Here is a 15,008-nt window from a genome sequence, read left to right as displayed (position 1 = left end):
CTCTTTACCTTGTTCATACACACTTGCTTGGCATTAGCATTTATTTCCCCCCTGAGGTTACAGGATCTCCTCTGCTGTATTTCTCTGAAAGCCGCTGCTCCATGCTTAATTGGAAAATAAGTTCAATTTATGCGTCCTTGGAGTAACATAATCAATATTAATTCAAATTTCACAGTGACGTTGTCAAGCTACTTCGTTCTGTTCTTCTGGAAGAGACCTAGATTAGACCACTTGTTCAATCAGCCAGAATTTGCACACTATTTCCCGCTGGTTTGCTTGTTTTGCTTGAATTGGCACATTTCATGTTTAATTAAGCAGCATCTGACACATTGTCCTCGAGACTTCTGAGACTCACTTCACAGCCCAGCTAAGCATATTCGATTTTATTACCTGAAACTCATGTCATGGTGGCCAAAGTATACCTTCACCATCTGTGGTGTCATGCTAGAGGGCAAATCATAAAGAGCTGAAGTTGTAATAATTTAATTTAAGCAGAATTTACAGAATTTTATGATGTTCTCTTTACTCTTCTCACAGCCTGGATGTGTGAACACGACGGAAGTCGACATAAAGAAGTCGTCCAGAATGAAAAACCCCCACAAAACCAGAAAGGTACAGACAGACTTATTGTTCCATTGTGGTTGTCAATAGCTATACGGCTACTATTACTGATAGTTGTATATCATTTTTATGTGTTTGTTGTCATTTCAGTCTGTGTATGGGCTGCAGAATGATATCCGTACTCACAGCCCAACCCACACCCCCGCCCCAGAGACCAAGCAGCCTACAGAAGAAGAACTGCAGGACCAGGTTAGACCTGCCGTTGGCACCTTCCTCCAAAACCTTATATTTAATAATTTGAAGTCAATGCTAGCAGACAAATTGCAACTTTAGTTCTCATTTTTCATCTGTAACTCAAGTTATAAGTAATAAAAACATTAGTTCAAGTTCAAAGAGTAAAAAGTTTGAACTGCACACAAAGAGTAAAATTAGAAAAGTATCATGCAGTTGTTGTTTAAATATAATTGCACACCAACAATAAGTTGGGACTTCATGGAGACTGGTGCATGCTAATTGTTCCCTGATGTGGTTTCAGATCACCTTTTGGCAATTGCAGTTGGACAGGCATCGACTGAAAATGTCCAAAGTGGCGGAGAGGTGAGCAATGTTCTTTGTGTCTTTATTCGGTTTAGCCATCGATCTGTTTGTTGAGCCTTTAAATGGCCTAACATGGCACTGAATTGAGAGCTCCGATGACTTGGAGAGTAATTGGGCCCAAACAATGCCTTTAGTGGCCGTCAGAGCTGACGATTCCAGATACTGGGTGGCACACAAAGTGTTGATTTGTCATTTCCTTCAGTGAAAAGAGAGGTGCATCCAGCAAGAATTTACTGCAAATAGACAACTCATTCATAATCACTCACAGAAAGGAATGAGTATGGAGCACAATTTTCCCTGATATGATAACTGGATAATACGCGCCAAATGTCAACCAGTGATACAGATTTCTGTTATTCATATGCTTTCGCTGTTCTTCCTCCAAAACAGTTTGCTGGGCTACACAGAGCAGTACATCGAATACGACCCTTTCCTCACGCCTTCAGATCCATCAAACCCCTGGATCTCAGATGACGCCACACTCTGGGAGCTTGAAGCCAGGTGGGTGCATGTCTAGATTAATCTTAATTAGTTGAAATATTAAGGTGTGTTTTTGTTGCACACATGCATCATCTGTGAAAGACGTGTTGCATTTTGGTGTGTCCTTCTTCAGTAAGGAGCCCGGCCAGCAGAGGGTAAAGAGGTGGGCTTTTGGCATCGACGAGGTTCTCAAAGATCCAGTGGGAAGAGAGCAGTTCCTCAAGTTCCTGGAGTCTGAGTTCAGCTCAGAGAATCTCAGGTACTCGCCAACACAAAATACTCATGAGAACATTGTCTTGCCATGAATCCCTCGGAGGCTTGACCTAACCTTCTAGTGCAATCAATATTTTTGTCTTCATAAATATTGTCTTAATTATAGAGTAATTAAAGAGTGGGACTCACACCTGAATAAAAAAGCATGTTGTTTCTCAGCTTATTTAATACAAAATATTGCCATGTTTACTCAACATTGTGCAAGTTAATATTTTACAACAATTTATTTTATTTTATAAGATGATCTTATGATTAAAATGTTATATCTGTTAAGCAAACAGTAACCTGTGTAATAAATATAGTAAGAAGTACATTTGTCTCTGAAATGAAATTAATAAAGCATAAAGTAGCACAGAATAGATATACGCAGGTGAAGTGCCTAAATAACGTACCTAAGAACGCTGCCTGTCGATATAGCTGGTAAGATCGCAGGATCCAGTCATGTGTTTTTTAATTAGAATTACTGACTGTTCCTTCAACCGTAATTGCCACATGCTGAATCACAACCCTTACAGCTGCCTGAACCTTTGCAAATTGTACCCTCAACCACAAACCAAGTCTTAAGCCTAAAATAAGCGGTTCACTTTTGTGGGACCAGATTTTTGTTCCAACATGTGTCTCCACAATGTGACTGTGTGAACAGATATTTGTCGCCACAACGTGATTAAAACGAGCACACACACACACACACATATATGCACATGTGAGAGACTGTGGAGTACTTAACATACACTGCCCCCCAGACACACATACTAAATGTTCACACAAACATAGCGTTCATGTCCTTATGGCTCAACTGGAATAACTGAACATTGGTTTTCTGTGGTTCTCTGATGGTGACAGACATGATCAATAATATTCTCTTGAATGGGTTTTTACTGTCTGTACATATAATTGTGGGACGCTAACAACCATCATTGTTATTACTGGGGTCATTGCTTCTTTCATGTATAAGAGCCTACAGTGAAATTGTTAAATCAAAGCAGGGAGAGCTGGTGGGTGCAGCATTTAAAAAGAGAATGCGCCACAGTAGCTGTGTCTAGATAACACAGGTGGGAAGGAGTATTATGTTAATTGGTTTATTCATGGTAACAGGAATACTGCAGAGTATCAAAGAGGCATGCAAACAGCTTAATTTGAATAGAGCAACCACTGTGCAGGATAGCTCCCCTGCTCCCTCTGATGGTACAAGCCTGTATTGTTTATGCCCAGAGCTCATAACATGGTCAGTTTAATTGAAATGTAATTTAATATCGCAGTCAGTTGAGCATCATTTTAACGCTCCTAAAATTGAACGGATGTATCAGAAACCTAAAACATGCTGTTATTAATGGAAATATTACCCTGTAAACACTAAATGTTGTCTTTAATGAAACCCCTCTCTCTAAGTAGGGCAAACACTAAAATATTTCCTTTTGCAGTTACTTCTACTTCTCACCATGCATTTTTTCTCCTCTGTGTTGACAAGGTAAAATTGAATGGAAATATGGAATTATTTAATTATTATATGGAATGTGCCACTTCTAATTTGTGGTCAGAGATACTGCATTGTTTACCTTTGGTCTGTAGGTTCTGGCTGGCGGTCCAGGAACTAAAGAAGCGTCCCATCAGAGAAGTTCCAACCCGGGTTCAGGAGATCTGGCAGGAGTTTCTGGCCCCCGGAGCGCCCAGCGCCATCAACGTGGACTCCAAGAGCTACGGCAAAACCACCCAAAACGTCAAAGATCCTGGACGCTACGCCTTTGAGGATGCGCAGGTTCAAATGACACAAACACATTAAATCACATCCACAGTTAATTTCTGTTCATTTTCTGTACATAAGCATGGAAAAGTTAAACTGTTGACTGGAATGTTGCTTGTGACCTGAAACTACATTTTGCAACTGATAGAACAGCAACAGTTTATGTTGCAATTTATGAATCACAACTCTGTTTTGGTGGTAAATTAGATATTGAATTTTATCCAATTCAAATCTGCACATTGTGCTCCCGCACGTCTGATTTTGTAAATCATTTTCACATTATGTGTTTCCACTAAAGGAGCATATCTACAAGTTGATGAAGAGTGATTCCTACAGCCGATTCATCCGCTCCAGTGCCTACCAGGAGTTATTACAGGCCAAGAAGAAGGTGAAAAAACACATTACTCAAAACATTGGAAGAAAATATTAGTTTGAAAATAGCAATAAGATAGAAAACTACATGCAGAGATATACTGAGTTTTAAGTGATGCTAACCTGTCCTCCTAGTAGCCACTCTCTTGCCTTTTCAAATTCTGTTAAATCACACTTTAAATCCATTCCCAGTAAGCCGTCACGCATGTAAATATAGTTGCTGTTGCCCTTACCTTTGGAGACATTTTCTGCTACAGGAGCGGGGTTGGTATAATTCTTCTCACTCACACATCTTTTTGACCACTAAGAGGCAGAAAAAAATCATAGTTTGTTTAGAACATCATGAGCATCCCATGAGTGTTGTGTTTCTATCCCTGTAAGTTGTGGTCTGGTCTTCACTAACTCCTAAACAACAAATAGACTTTTTCGGAGCTAAAGAGTTGGATGTTGATTTGGCAAGTCCTTAAAATGACATTGGCTATTACGTTTATGTACCAATAATATTGCTTAATGCAGGATTAATTAATTGTCTCCTATAAATAATGTACTGTGTCTGATTTAGATATAAAATTCCTCAATACAGCGGTGTATGTAGAGTTGCTTAAAGGTGCAAAACCAGGTCAAACTAAGGAACACCTTAAACAAATTGGCACCTGCCTGCCAGCAATACCAATGAGCAGCAGATAGAGTGAATACAATATATTAACAGAGTCTGCTGCAGGTGTGGATGGTGGAGTCGCTGATCAGGACTCCTGTTGGATTAAATGAAATAATTATGAATACCAGAGACACGGCTGTCATAACATGATGAATAATTCTCAATTGCACAGATGTATTTATATGTTCTAAACCTGCTCTGTCTCATGCCTCCTACACTTCCACTGCTTGTTATTCTGGCAATTAAGATTTTGCTATGACAGCTAGGTTTTTCTGATACAATATCATGTGAATGCAGTACATTGGAGGTGACTATTTCTAAAAGCTTTATAATGAGGGAGTACTATTTTTATATTCTGTTTTTGAGGCTCAACTGAAAGTGCAGCTCTTCCATACTTATATTTGTACATAATAGTTTATAGATTGAAACCGGAATCCTCTGCACGGTAAATTTACTTCGCTTAACGTGTCCTTTTTTTTTGGTCCCCACAGAAAAGTAAGAACTTGTTCTGAGGGCTCTTGCTTCCAGGTAATGTCCAATATAAAATGACACACATTGTACATTGTAAGATGTTGTTTTGACATTGATACTGCCGATTTGTGTAGGTATGTTTTAATAGATACTTTTTAAGCATCTTAACAGGCTTTAGATATGTAGAACTATAAGAAATGTAACAATCAAAGTCAGCTCAAATCTTAAATTTGCACAGTGCATGCAATTCGAATGGATGGCTGCCCATATTGTTATTCAACCAGAAAATACATGTATTTATTCTCTCTCACGCTCATTTACATATTGACCTCATTCTCTTTTCCACCTGTCTGTCCTGCCTTTTTTTCTCTTCTCCCATCACAGGGGAAACCATGAGCATCCAAGAGGCTGACCAGTCATGTGCCATCATGCTAAAATCAATGCCATCTCTCTCTCTCTCTGGGACACTGAGAGGGGGACCATCTCATCTCTTCGTCATCATTGTCTGTCCATCTGCTCTTGGCTCAGCCGGGCGATGAGCCGGACTGTCTGTTCGTCTGTTGTCCGCCGGATGTTGCATGTCCATGGAGAGGATGTTCCTTCTTCACTCTCCTCTTACAGTACCTGATATATTTCCAGTATTCACAGAAAGGAGGCACTGCTGGACTTGTGAGGACACTGACAGACTGGCGAGATGAAAAATGCCATTGAAGAAAAATCTAATTCAGTGTTCCAGTTCTTTCCATTGTAACTGCTGGATCAGAGGCCCCTCTCTCACTTCCAGCTGAAACAAATGATGTCAGAGAGTAAAAAAAGGAAAAAACATGTGGAAAAAAAAGATGTAAAATGACAGCTTAAACTGATAAATCTTACAAATGTCATCGCTTTACATGATCTGGGGTCACAGATACTTTGTCACGCTATGGGAAGTGTTGTGCAGAATGAATATACAATATATATATACATATATATATTATGATTATTATTATTAGGATTATTTATTGTGCATTTATTTTGCTTTGCATTATTTTATTGCATTACAATAATTAGCACATATGGTTTTCATTGCACTTGTAAAGTCACATTCAAAATTACAAAAATATTGTCTCCTGTCTTATGTAGAACATACTTCTTTGTTATTCTCTCCTGCATTTATTTTTATACCATATTTAAAGACACTTTTACTTACTTGTATTATTAAAGTTGGCCCTCTATCTGTTACAGTATCCTTGTTTTCGATTTTTTCAAATTGTTTGATCATTCTTCAGTTTTAGAAGAATCCAATAAGTGCTTGAATGCACTTTTGCTTTCAACCACTAGAGGGTGTTAAATTATTTCCTACTGCAGGGATCTGCGTCCTCTCAGCAACCAGCTCCTCCTCAACACAGATCAGCAAAATGCACCACAGTACTCTGCAGACAAATGAAGTTTTGTCATGCAAGAGTGTCATCATCCTCTGGTCTGCTGAAGGGGTTATTGTTCAGACCGTACCCATCTGAGGTTTTGCAGGGTCTGTTGATGTTTCAGCTCTTTGATGGCAGATGTGACAGACAGGCTTTTTTCAGTCTCTGTGCCCAGTGGTCATCTTACCAAGAGCCACAAAACAGACAAACATTATTGTCTCAGTTGCATCAAGGAATGTGAATTGTGGCATTTTTCAAAGCATTCTGTTAGTGTGTCAGGGTACATGCATACAATGATTAATGGAGAGGGGGTTATGGGTTGTAATGTGATGTGGTCAGAGTGCCAAGGAGCGAGTATAATTTAGGGGTATTGAAGGACATCATTGTTTCTTCACAATTTTGTCCTTTATTCAACATGGTGGCAAAATGTCATCCCTCTCTTAAAAAATGCAAATGTAGAAGTCAAACACAGGGGAACGGGTAAAGAAAACTTACAATGGAAAAAAAAGAAGACAAAGGAAAAGCTATATTTTTTTATAGTTTGATACATCATGGACGGATGGATTATAAAAAAAAGATATCAAAGACAAATATCAATAGGCGGAGAAAGACAGATATAGGGAAAGACAGACCTAAATGAAAGAAAGCTTGGTTTGATTCACACAATGACCAATAGGATAAACCCTCCCAGTTTTGAGGAGGGAAGGGGGTGGTGGGGATTCAAAGTAAGGCAGGCTTCACAGTGAGTCAAACACTCTCAAAGACTGACTACAGACAGTCTCCGCAGCACTAAGATATTGGCTTACTGTGACTGAGGTCTGGAGCTTCTTTATAAAACCTAAAAACAAAAAGCCTGAAAACAGAAAGTTAGACTCAGAAAGTTGGAAAGAGACACCACTTGTCCACGGGGATGGAAAACTGATCGAGTCCACGATTTTAGAAACTTTAGCTGGGAGAGAAAAAAGAGGAGCAAGGATAAGCCTCAGGATACTACAGATTATGTTGCTATGGAAACCGGAACCTGGAAGCGGACGCAAGGACCACTGAAGGTGGACATCCTCCCTTGACTGCATCCTCGACACGTTACTGTCCCGCTGCGCGCTGTGGTGAGAGGTACATAAACCTACATACTTTATGCTTCACTGCTATAACACCTATTCATCTCTCTAACACTTTATTTAAGAGTCAAGGAGCTCTTTCAACAGTTTTAGCAGTTGCAAGAACTTTCTGAAGGTGTTTAAAAATGTCAACTAATATAACTAATAGTATGACTGATTACAAATTAATGTTATGTCATTCAAGAAAGTGAACATTTAAATTACTCCCATTTCTATGGCTGTATTTTCATTTTAAATTACAGGATTTCAAAATACAATGATAAATGCTTTGATAATGCATATTATTTGCAGTTTACGTGAAGAAGTAGTGATTACACAAGTGATATTATCCTCTACCGTTTGGATTTACTGAGAAAAGTGTAGAAAAGTGAGTACTGGTTCAACATATCCTACGTGAGCGCTTCGAACAAGTGGGTAGTAAGAGACTGGCGGGCATAGTGAGACTGAGTGACTCAGTGAGTCTCTGAATGACTAAGTGCCAAACCATGTAATCTGACCAGTAGTAATCGAACAGCTATTTAGTATTTCTGCCAGCAGTGAGGGTTTGATTCCCACTGGGGCCACCCATAGTAATAAAATATGCGCCTTCGAGGTACTGTAAGGTGTTCTGGATAAAAGTGTCTACTAAATTACTATAATTAGTGGCTGGAGGTTCCAGGGAATTAGTGTTGTGAGTGAGAGAATTAGAGAGTGATGACAGTGTGTTGTAATGTGAATCACAGTGAGATAAAGAGTAGGTTTAGTTTTTTCAGGTGAATATTAAATAGAGACAATGAGAGATAATGATGTTAATGTACATAATGAACTTGTGTTCTGTGTGTACAAAACAATCTCTATTCTTTCTCTCTCTGCTCATGTCAGGTGTGTATTTTCATTTGTGTTCACTTTTGTATGTATCATTTGTGTATTTGTGTGTACTGATGTGTATTCAAGTTGGTGTGTGAACACATGTGTGCGTGTGTTCCTACAGTATGCGTGTGGTGAATGGTAGGAGTTTGCCTTCTGATCCTTCTTACAGCTCTGGTGACTGCACCACCTTGTACAGTCCGCTCTGATGTCAAAGAGGATTTAGAACACAGACACAATACATTTTCTTTAGCAACAGAAAACACTTCATTGTAAGCCTCTAAATATAGTCATACTGGTATTTGATGGAAGCCTTAACCATGTTCTTAACACGTGAAGTTTACACTTGAACAGGTACTAAGAAAACACTCAGGAAAGTGGATTCAAATGGCAGAGTATGCTGTATTTATGGCCAGTTTTTTTCTCAACCTTTTTTTCAAACCAAAACAACATTCACCTTGTGTTGGAGCAAAAATGGCTTAAAAGAAGTAGTATTAAACCCCTTAACAGGCAGAGGCCTGCTGGTGCATTAATCATTGCAATCACATGCTGAGCAACCAAACATTGTTCAAACCCACAGAACAAGAATTTCTTTTTGATGGAATGGTAGAGCTATAAAAAAGTAATTGGCTTGGATATTTCATGCGTAAACATATATGGCATCAAAGAGATCTGGAACAAGCTGGTACAGAAATAAATGTGATTCTGTCATACAGCATGAAATAAGGCCATTTTAGCAACCTTAAAGCTGCTATATATGGGATTCGGAGCATTAATATAGCAGCAAACAACTAACTTTTTAAAGATATAGTGGAGCAATGGCTACCTGAGCTTAGAATGAAGTCACTCTACCTCTGTGTGTTGTAATCAGAGCTTTTCTGTCTATTCTTTTCATATCCGGGCCCGCCGTTATCCCCCAACGGCTAGCTAAATGCCGCCGCCTTGGACTGCACTCATACGAGGTTACAACTGATAACGCCGTCCCGACCACATACAGTATAAAATATGGACGTAGTCTCCGTGAAGTCACTTATAGGTTTCTGAAAAGCCGTTGAGGGTGATTTCAGCAATTGCCATCTTGGCAGTGACAACACAACCTACCTCCTAGCTAATTCAAAAATGGGCAAAGAGGTGGATCATTGACGCAGCAGAGGACACAGCTAACAACTAGCAACCTAAGATGGCGCCCACCAAAGCGACCACGAAGGGTGCTCCTCGGTTCAGACCTAAGGTGTTGTCGCGGAAACAAAGCGCTTACTGAGCACCTTTAAAGCTACTTAAGGGAAAATAAAAGGGCAAAGCTGTATGTTAAGGGCATTAAACAAACTTTAAGTGCAAATGGAAGGTGGTATTGCAGCTAAGTAGCGTCATCCACATCTGAAATGTGAAACCCTGTACTATCATAGCATCTCTAATTGCCTCTCATCCTCCACTAAAGCGCTTAATGTAGCAGAGGCAAAGGAGTTGCCTTACATTCTTGCCAGTACTTAGCTTGGAAAGCATTATATATGGGCTGCTAGTCATTATCAAGATGGATTGTGGTGACAAATGGCTGCCCAAACGGCCCAAAGCAGCCTCCTGGCAATATTGGCATTAGACACATTTACAGAGAAAAAGCCCCCCCCTGTTAATGAGCCAACAGCCGAGCGTAGTTTGGGAAAATAGAATCCGCAAATGCAGATAATGACATGGTTCCTCTTTGTAATTGGCTCCAAGTGAAAACATTTCATTTACCTCTCTTTCCCTCTTTATATCCTGTGTATGTGCGTCTGAGTCTGTCTGTGTGTGTGTATTCACATGTGTGTGGTCACGTAGCCTGTGTGTGTGTGTGTGTGTGTGTATGTGCGTGTGTTCAGCTACCCTTGTGTGATTGAGGTTTGAGCTGCACGGTGAATTAAATGCAGTTCTACTGTAATTAACTGCACTTACCAGTCTGTGTATGAGACTTTCTGACGCACCAATAATTGGGGCATCAGGTTTTGTTTGTTTTAACCTGCCTTTGAAGATATGCTGGGAAGATGTTTCACATGGTTTAGTGGAAATACATCTGTGTGCACAAATTGAAAGTCTTGAATGGATTATTGTTTCTTTTTTCAATTGTTTATGAACTAAAAGTCTGAAATATTAAAATATGTTACATCTAGGCTGGGGATTTTCGAGACTAATTTTGTTTTTCGTCTGTCTTTGACTTTTGGGGAAAAAAAGACCCATTGTTATCCAGTCCGAGAACATTACCATGCTATTATAATTCCATTCTGAAAAACTAAACATAACAAGTTCCCACTGATGATAATAGTTGTTTTCAAATAGTTTTCAAAAATCTTGCTCAGCAGTCTTTTTGGTATTTGTTTCTGGTATTTGTAATTTCATTAGAGGTCTAAATTTTGGAACCAGGGTTTACCACAGTTCAGTAAAGCATATCCCCCAAGTATGTGTGGTTCTGGTAAAACATAAAGCTGTGTTTGTGGACAATATTAGTGTTCAGCAGACATAAAGGTCCGGTTCAGTTCTGCCTCAGCATTAACACACATAACCACAGTCTCTTTCTGTCTCCAGGACTCTGTGGTGATTAGTGCTGTGTGCGTCAAGGAGAGACAGACAGAGAGATGGACAGAGAGAGACAGATGTGAAGGGAAAGAAATTAATAGACCAACAGCTTGTGGAGCAATAAACAGCTGTAGGAGGAGGGCATGTACTATGCATGAGCCCAAGTGATGTTGGTTTTGTTTCCCAGTAAGTCATCTGTCCCAAACCCCACCATCTCTTCAGCCCCTACCCTTCTATCTCCCAACCCAAACCACTAACCACCTCAGTGGCTCCCCGAGAAACCCCTGAATCCCTGCCCCAAAACCGCAATTTGTCTCGCAGCAGAGATTGATTAGGATAGCTTAGCAGGGCCGACACTATCATACTTAGGCCAACTTTGGGAGTGGAGAGGGAGCTCTGCTGCTGGCTGTACAGGCCATCCGTCATGCCCTATGTACACAATCAGTCAGGTCATCCTTCACAGGTCCCCGGGGCATCGCAGACTGTAGCTCACCGGAGTCAAAGGGTGCCTCTTTAAACGATGGACAGCAGGAGAACAGGGAAACAGAGAACAAGAGGCGGCACGCAGAAGCTGAGCCCGTTTCCCTGAACAGGGGCTCATGCATTTAAAGACGAAGTCAGCAGGAATGAGAAGGAGCAGCTAACAAATGAGACGTGTGTCGTACATGGAAGGTAGATCACTGGAATGGAGTGGGGTCATGACTCCCTGATGCAGTAGGTGGTGGAAGGACCCAGCGGGAGTCTTTGGTTTAGTTATTCTAACCTTAGGATGGGCGGGCCTGGGCGTGTGTGTTAGCTTGTGAGTGCATGTAAAAACGTGTGCATACAGAAGAAGCAATGCTCTGAGCTGCAGTTTCCGTCTTGATCAAGATATTTAAGTTTTAAGTTTGGCAAAAAAAACAACAACACTAGAATCATGGCATCCCGCATCAAGCTGCACTTAGCCGGTGAACAACAGGACTCTGATGGGACAAGAGAAGGTGGACTCTGTGTTTACGTCAATGATGCTTGGTGCTCACACATAGTCAAAGTTGATGGACAATGTTTCCCCGATGTCGAATGATTAATGTTAATGCATTCCTCCTGATGAAAAATACATTTCAGGAATCCAATTTCTTGTTTGTTTTGTTTGTCATGTTTTTCTTATGTAGCAAATAGGCTACAACTGCATTTCATTGTGCAACCCTGTGTTGCATTATGACAATACATTATCCATGAATCCTTTCCACAAAGGTTTGATATCTTACAGTTATAAAGAAAACAAACAACAAAAACAAGACATCAGAGTTGCACAATAAAGCGTTACAAAGTTAAGTTTCTATGTAACTCCAACTTATGTATATCTCTTGATACCACATAGAAAAACTCTGTTTAGAATTCAAACTACATTTTTGTAAGGTGGACAAACAGCTGCTGTCTAGCTTACGTTGGTGCTGCCGGGATAGTGATATACTGCCTTGAGTGCTCATGTAGCTCGGACAGAGCTGCCATGACCTCAGGGTCAAGGGCAGAAAAAAAGGAGACAGAAAACTAAGTGGATTATGATAAAGTAATTTGTGCTATGTCAGAGTGAGTTGCGGGGCCAGGAAAGGAGGAAAGCGAACAAACAAATTTGTACTGCAAAGAAGAATCTGTGAAAAGGAACAGCCAATGGCCTTGAGGCAGTTTGGTTCTCTGTCAGAATTTCTGACTTGATGTCATGCAACTCTTGTCAAGAGCAACATCTGCTGAAAAGATGCTTGAGTGATGATCAAAAATGTGCTGGCGCAAATTCTGACAGCATGCACACGGGCGGATACTCCATCCTGAATGGCAGAGGAATCATTTAAATCATGCTATCTTTCTTTTTACATTATGGGGATTATGGACACTCTGGGCCATTCTCAGTTCAGTTTGCTCCACAGTATATCACCAAAGAGTAGAGGAGTGGATTCCCAAAGGGTAACTGTCAGAGTTCCCCAACTCTTCCCCTAATAACATGCAGATGGTCCTCCCTAATGTCTGTTTACATATCTGCGGCATAGTTCATGACTAGAGTAAGCAAAGCCCTAATTATTTTACCCGGCGACGGGACCAATAAAATCAACTTCCCCTTCTCGTTATGGGTGTTTAAGTGTATCCTTTGATGGCAGGGCTTTGTTTATTTTTGTAAGAGTTGCGTAGCCGAGAGGAAAGCAAATAGAAGTAATGACACAGAGATGCTGACAAATGGGGAACCTGGTGATGGATTCATTCCCTCAATGATGCCCGGAAGGCTGAACTGCAAAGGTGGTTTCACACGAATACAGATTCACACAATTGCAAACATGATTGGCAAAACTGATATCATGTTTTCAATTGTAAGACTGTCATGTATCATCACATAGTGCCTGAAATAGAGTTACACCAGCTTCAGTGTCAATGCTTTTTAATTACTCTTCAGAAGATGTTTTATTCTTCAGAAACCATTTATTTCTGTTTAGAAATGTAATGCATAGTAATGTGCCTCTCTCTTTTTTCCAGAATGCTGTGGAGAATAACTATCCCGGTCATACTGGCTGGGGTGCTCTGCATCACCGCAGAGTCCAAAAAGCACCGGCCCCAGGGATCCATCCCATCCCCACACAAGACCAAAGGGAACCTGTCCTCAGAACGTCACCACCGGCTATTGCAGCAGAAACCAGAGGTGCTGTCCTCCAGCCGGGAGGCCTTGGTGGTGACGGAGCGCCGCTACCTTCGCAGAGACTGGTGCAAGACCCAACCCCTCCGTCAGACAATCAGCGAGGAGGGCTGCCGCAGCCGCACTGTTGTCAACCGCTTTTGCTACGGCCAGTGCAACTCCTTCTACATTCCCCGCCATATGGGTCCCAACTCGGGTCAAGGACAGAATCGAGGCCAAGCCTCAGGCTCTGGAAGGAAAAGCAACAACAAGGCCCAGGAGCCGTTCCAGTCCTGCTCCTTCTGCAGGCCACACCGCATCACACAGCTCACAGTGCAGCTGGACTGCCCAGACCTGCAGCCCCCTTTCAGACACCGTAAGGTGCAGAGGGTCAAACAGTGTCGCTGCATGTCTGTAGATGTGAGCGGCCATGGGAAACTGTGAAGAAGGACTAAGGAGGCCTTTTGAGATTGAAATGACACACAATCTGTCAAATGCAGAAATTCATAAACTTTGCCAAACAAGGACTGGCTCCAAGTTGAACTATGCTCAACAATGATTTAATCAGAGACTAGCAGCCATGTTGGCGAGCTGATGGTGTTGAAAGAGACTGATTCAAGTGGCTGCACAAGAGACACTGATGACGATGTAGCCAATTTTAAACATTAAGCAAGTTTCCCCTCCCTGTTATTTCAAGTTCATATCTACCTGACTATTTGTACATGTGTCATTCTATTCCTTGGTGATAAAGGAAAGAAAGTGCCTTGAAGGTTTAAAACTACAAAACATAAAGGATACTGCTGATATTTCAGCGTCTTAAAGAAACCGTAGAAATAGCGTGACCCCTATTAATGTATTATGAAATGTTTTATGCAGGTGTATCGACAGTAATTACACACTTTGCCACATTGTTTTAACCTGTAGGAGATGTTGATGGTGTTTTACAAGTATTGTATCTGTTATCCTGTATCTTTTCCTTGAATCTTATTATGTCACAAATGATACACAAAGTGATGTCAAGGAAAAGATTTCAAGAAACATGAAGCAACACAGCAATGACCAGTGGCATCCAGCTGCTTGTACATTTGTCACACATATACTAGCCAGTGGGAAAAACATACTGCAGCATGTGTAACGGAGGTGCAATGCAATATAAACAGTATATATAAATATGTTATGTATGTGTGCAAGTATATTTGTGAAAAGTATATTAAATATATTTCCTACAAAACAACAGTTGTGTTTCAAGTGCATCTAGTTCTGTACCACTTTATATCATAGATGCACAAATTATTAACAAAAA

General features: G+C 40.7%; 2 protein-coding genes across 2 annotated transcripts in view; both read left to right on the top strand.

Moving 5' to 3' along the window:
* rgs7a (regulator of G protein signaling 7a) overlaps nucleotides 1-5,194 on the top strand; it is a 50,424-nt gene extending 45,230 nt beyond the window's left edge. Inside the window, exons 9-16 of the mRNA XM_054599820.1 lie at nucleotides 538-612; nucleotides 712-810; nucleotides 1,097-1,158; nucleotides 1,549-1,659; nucleotides 1,772-1,897; nucleotides 3,481-3,667; nucleotides 3,951-4,040; nucleotides 5,174-5,194. Coding sequence (XP_054455795.1) covers nucleotides 538-612; nucleotides 712-810; nucleotides 1,097-1,158; nucleotides 1,549-1,659; nucleotides 1,772-1,897; nucleotides 3,481-3,667; nucleotides 3,951-4,040; nucleotides 5,174-5,194 — 771 coding nt within the window. The remainder of the gene's footprint in view (nucleotides 1-537; nucleotides 613-711; nucleotides 811-1,096; nucleotides 1,159-1,548; nucleotides 1,660-1,771; nucleotides 1,898-3,480; nucleotides 3,668-3,950; nucleotides 4,041-5,173) is intronic.
* A 2,213-nt stretch (nucleotides 5,195-7,407) lies between these two features.
* On the top strand, nucleotides 7,408-14,872 carry grem2a (gremlin 2, DAN family BMP antagonist a). The gene is made up of 2 exons (XM_054600568.1): nucleotides 7,408-7,669; nucleotides 13,570-14,872. The coding sequence occupies exon 2, from the start codon at nucleotides 13,571-13,573 to the stop codon at nucleotides 14,147-14,149; it is 579 nt and encodes a 192-aa protein (XP_054456543.1). The 5' UTR covers nucleotides 7,408-7,669; nucleotide 13,570; the 3' UTR covers nucleotides 14,150-14,872.
* The last annotated feature ends 136 nt before the right edge of the window (nucleotides 14,873-15,008 follow it).

The sequence above is a fragment of the Anoplopoma fimbria genome, chromosome 6 (genome assembly GCF_027596085.1).
Source record: "Anoplopoma fimbria isolate UVic2021 breed Golden Eagle Sablefish chromosome 6, Afim_UVic_2022, whole genome shotgun sequence".
Taxonomy (NCBI): domain Eukaryota; kingdom Metazoa; phylum Chordata; class Actinopteri; order Perciformes; family Anoplopomatidae; genus Anoplopoma; species Anoplopoma fimbria.
Note: the sequence above shows the minus strand (reverse complement) of the source record. Positions and strands in the feature narration are given on the sequence as shown.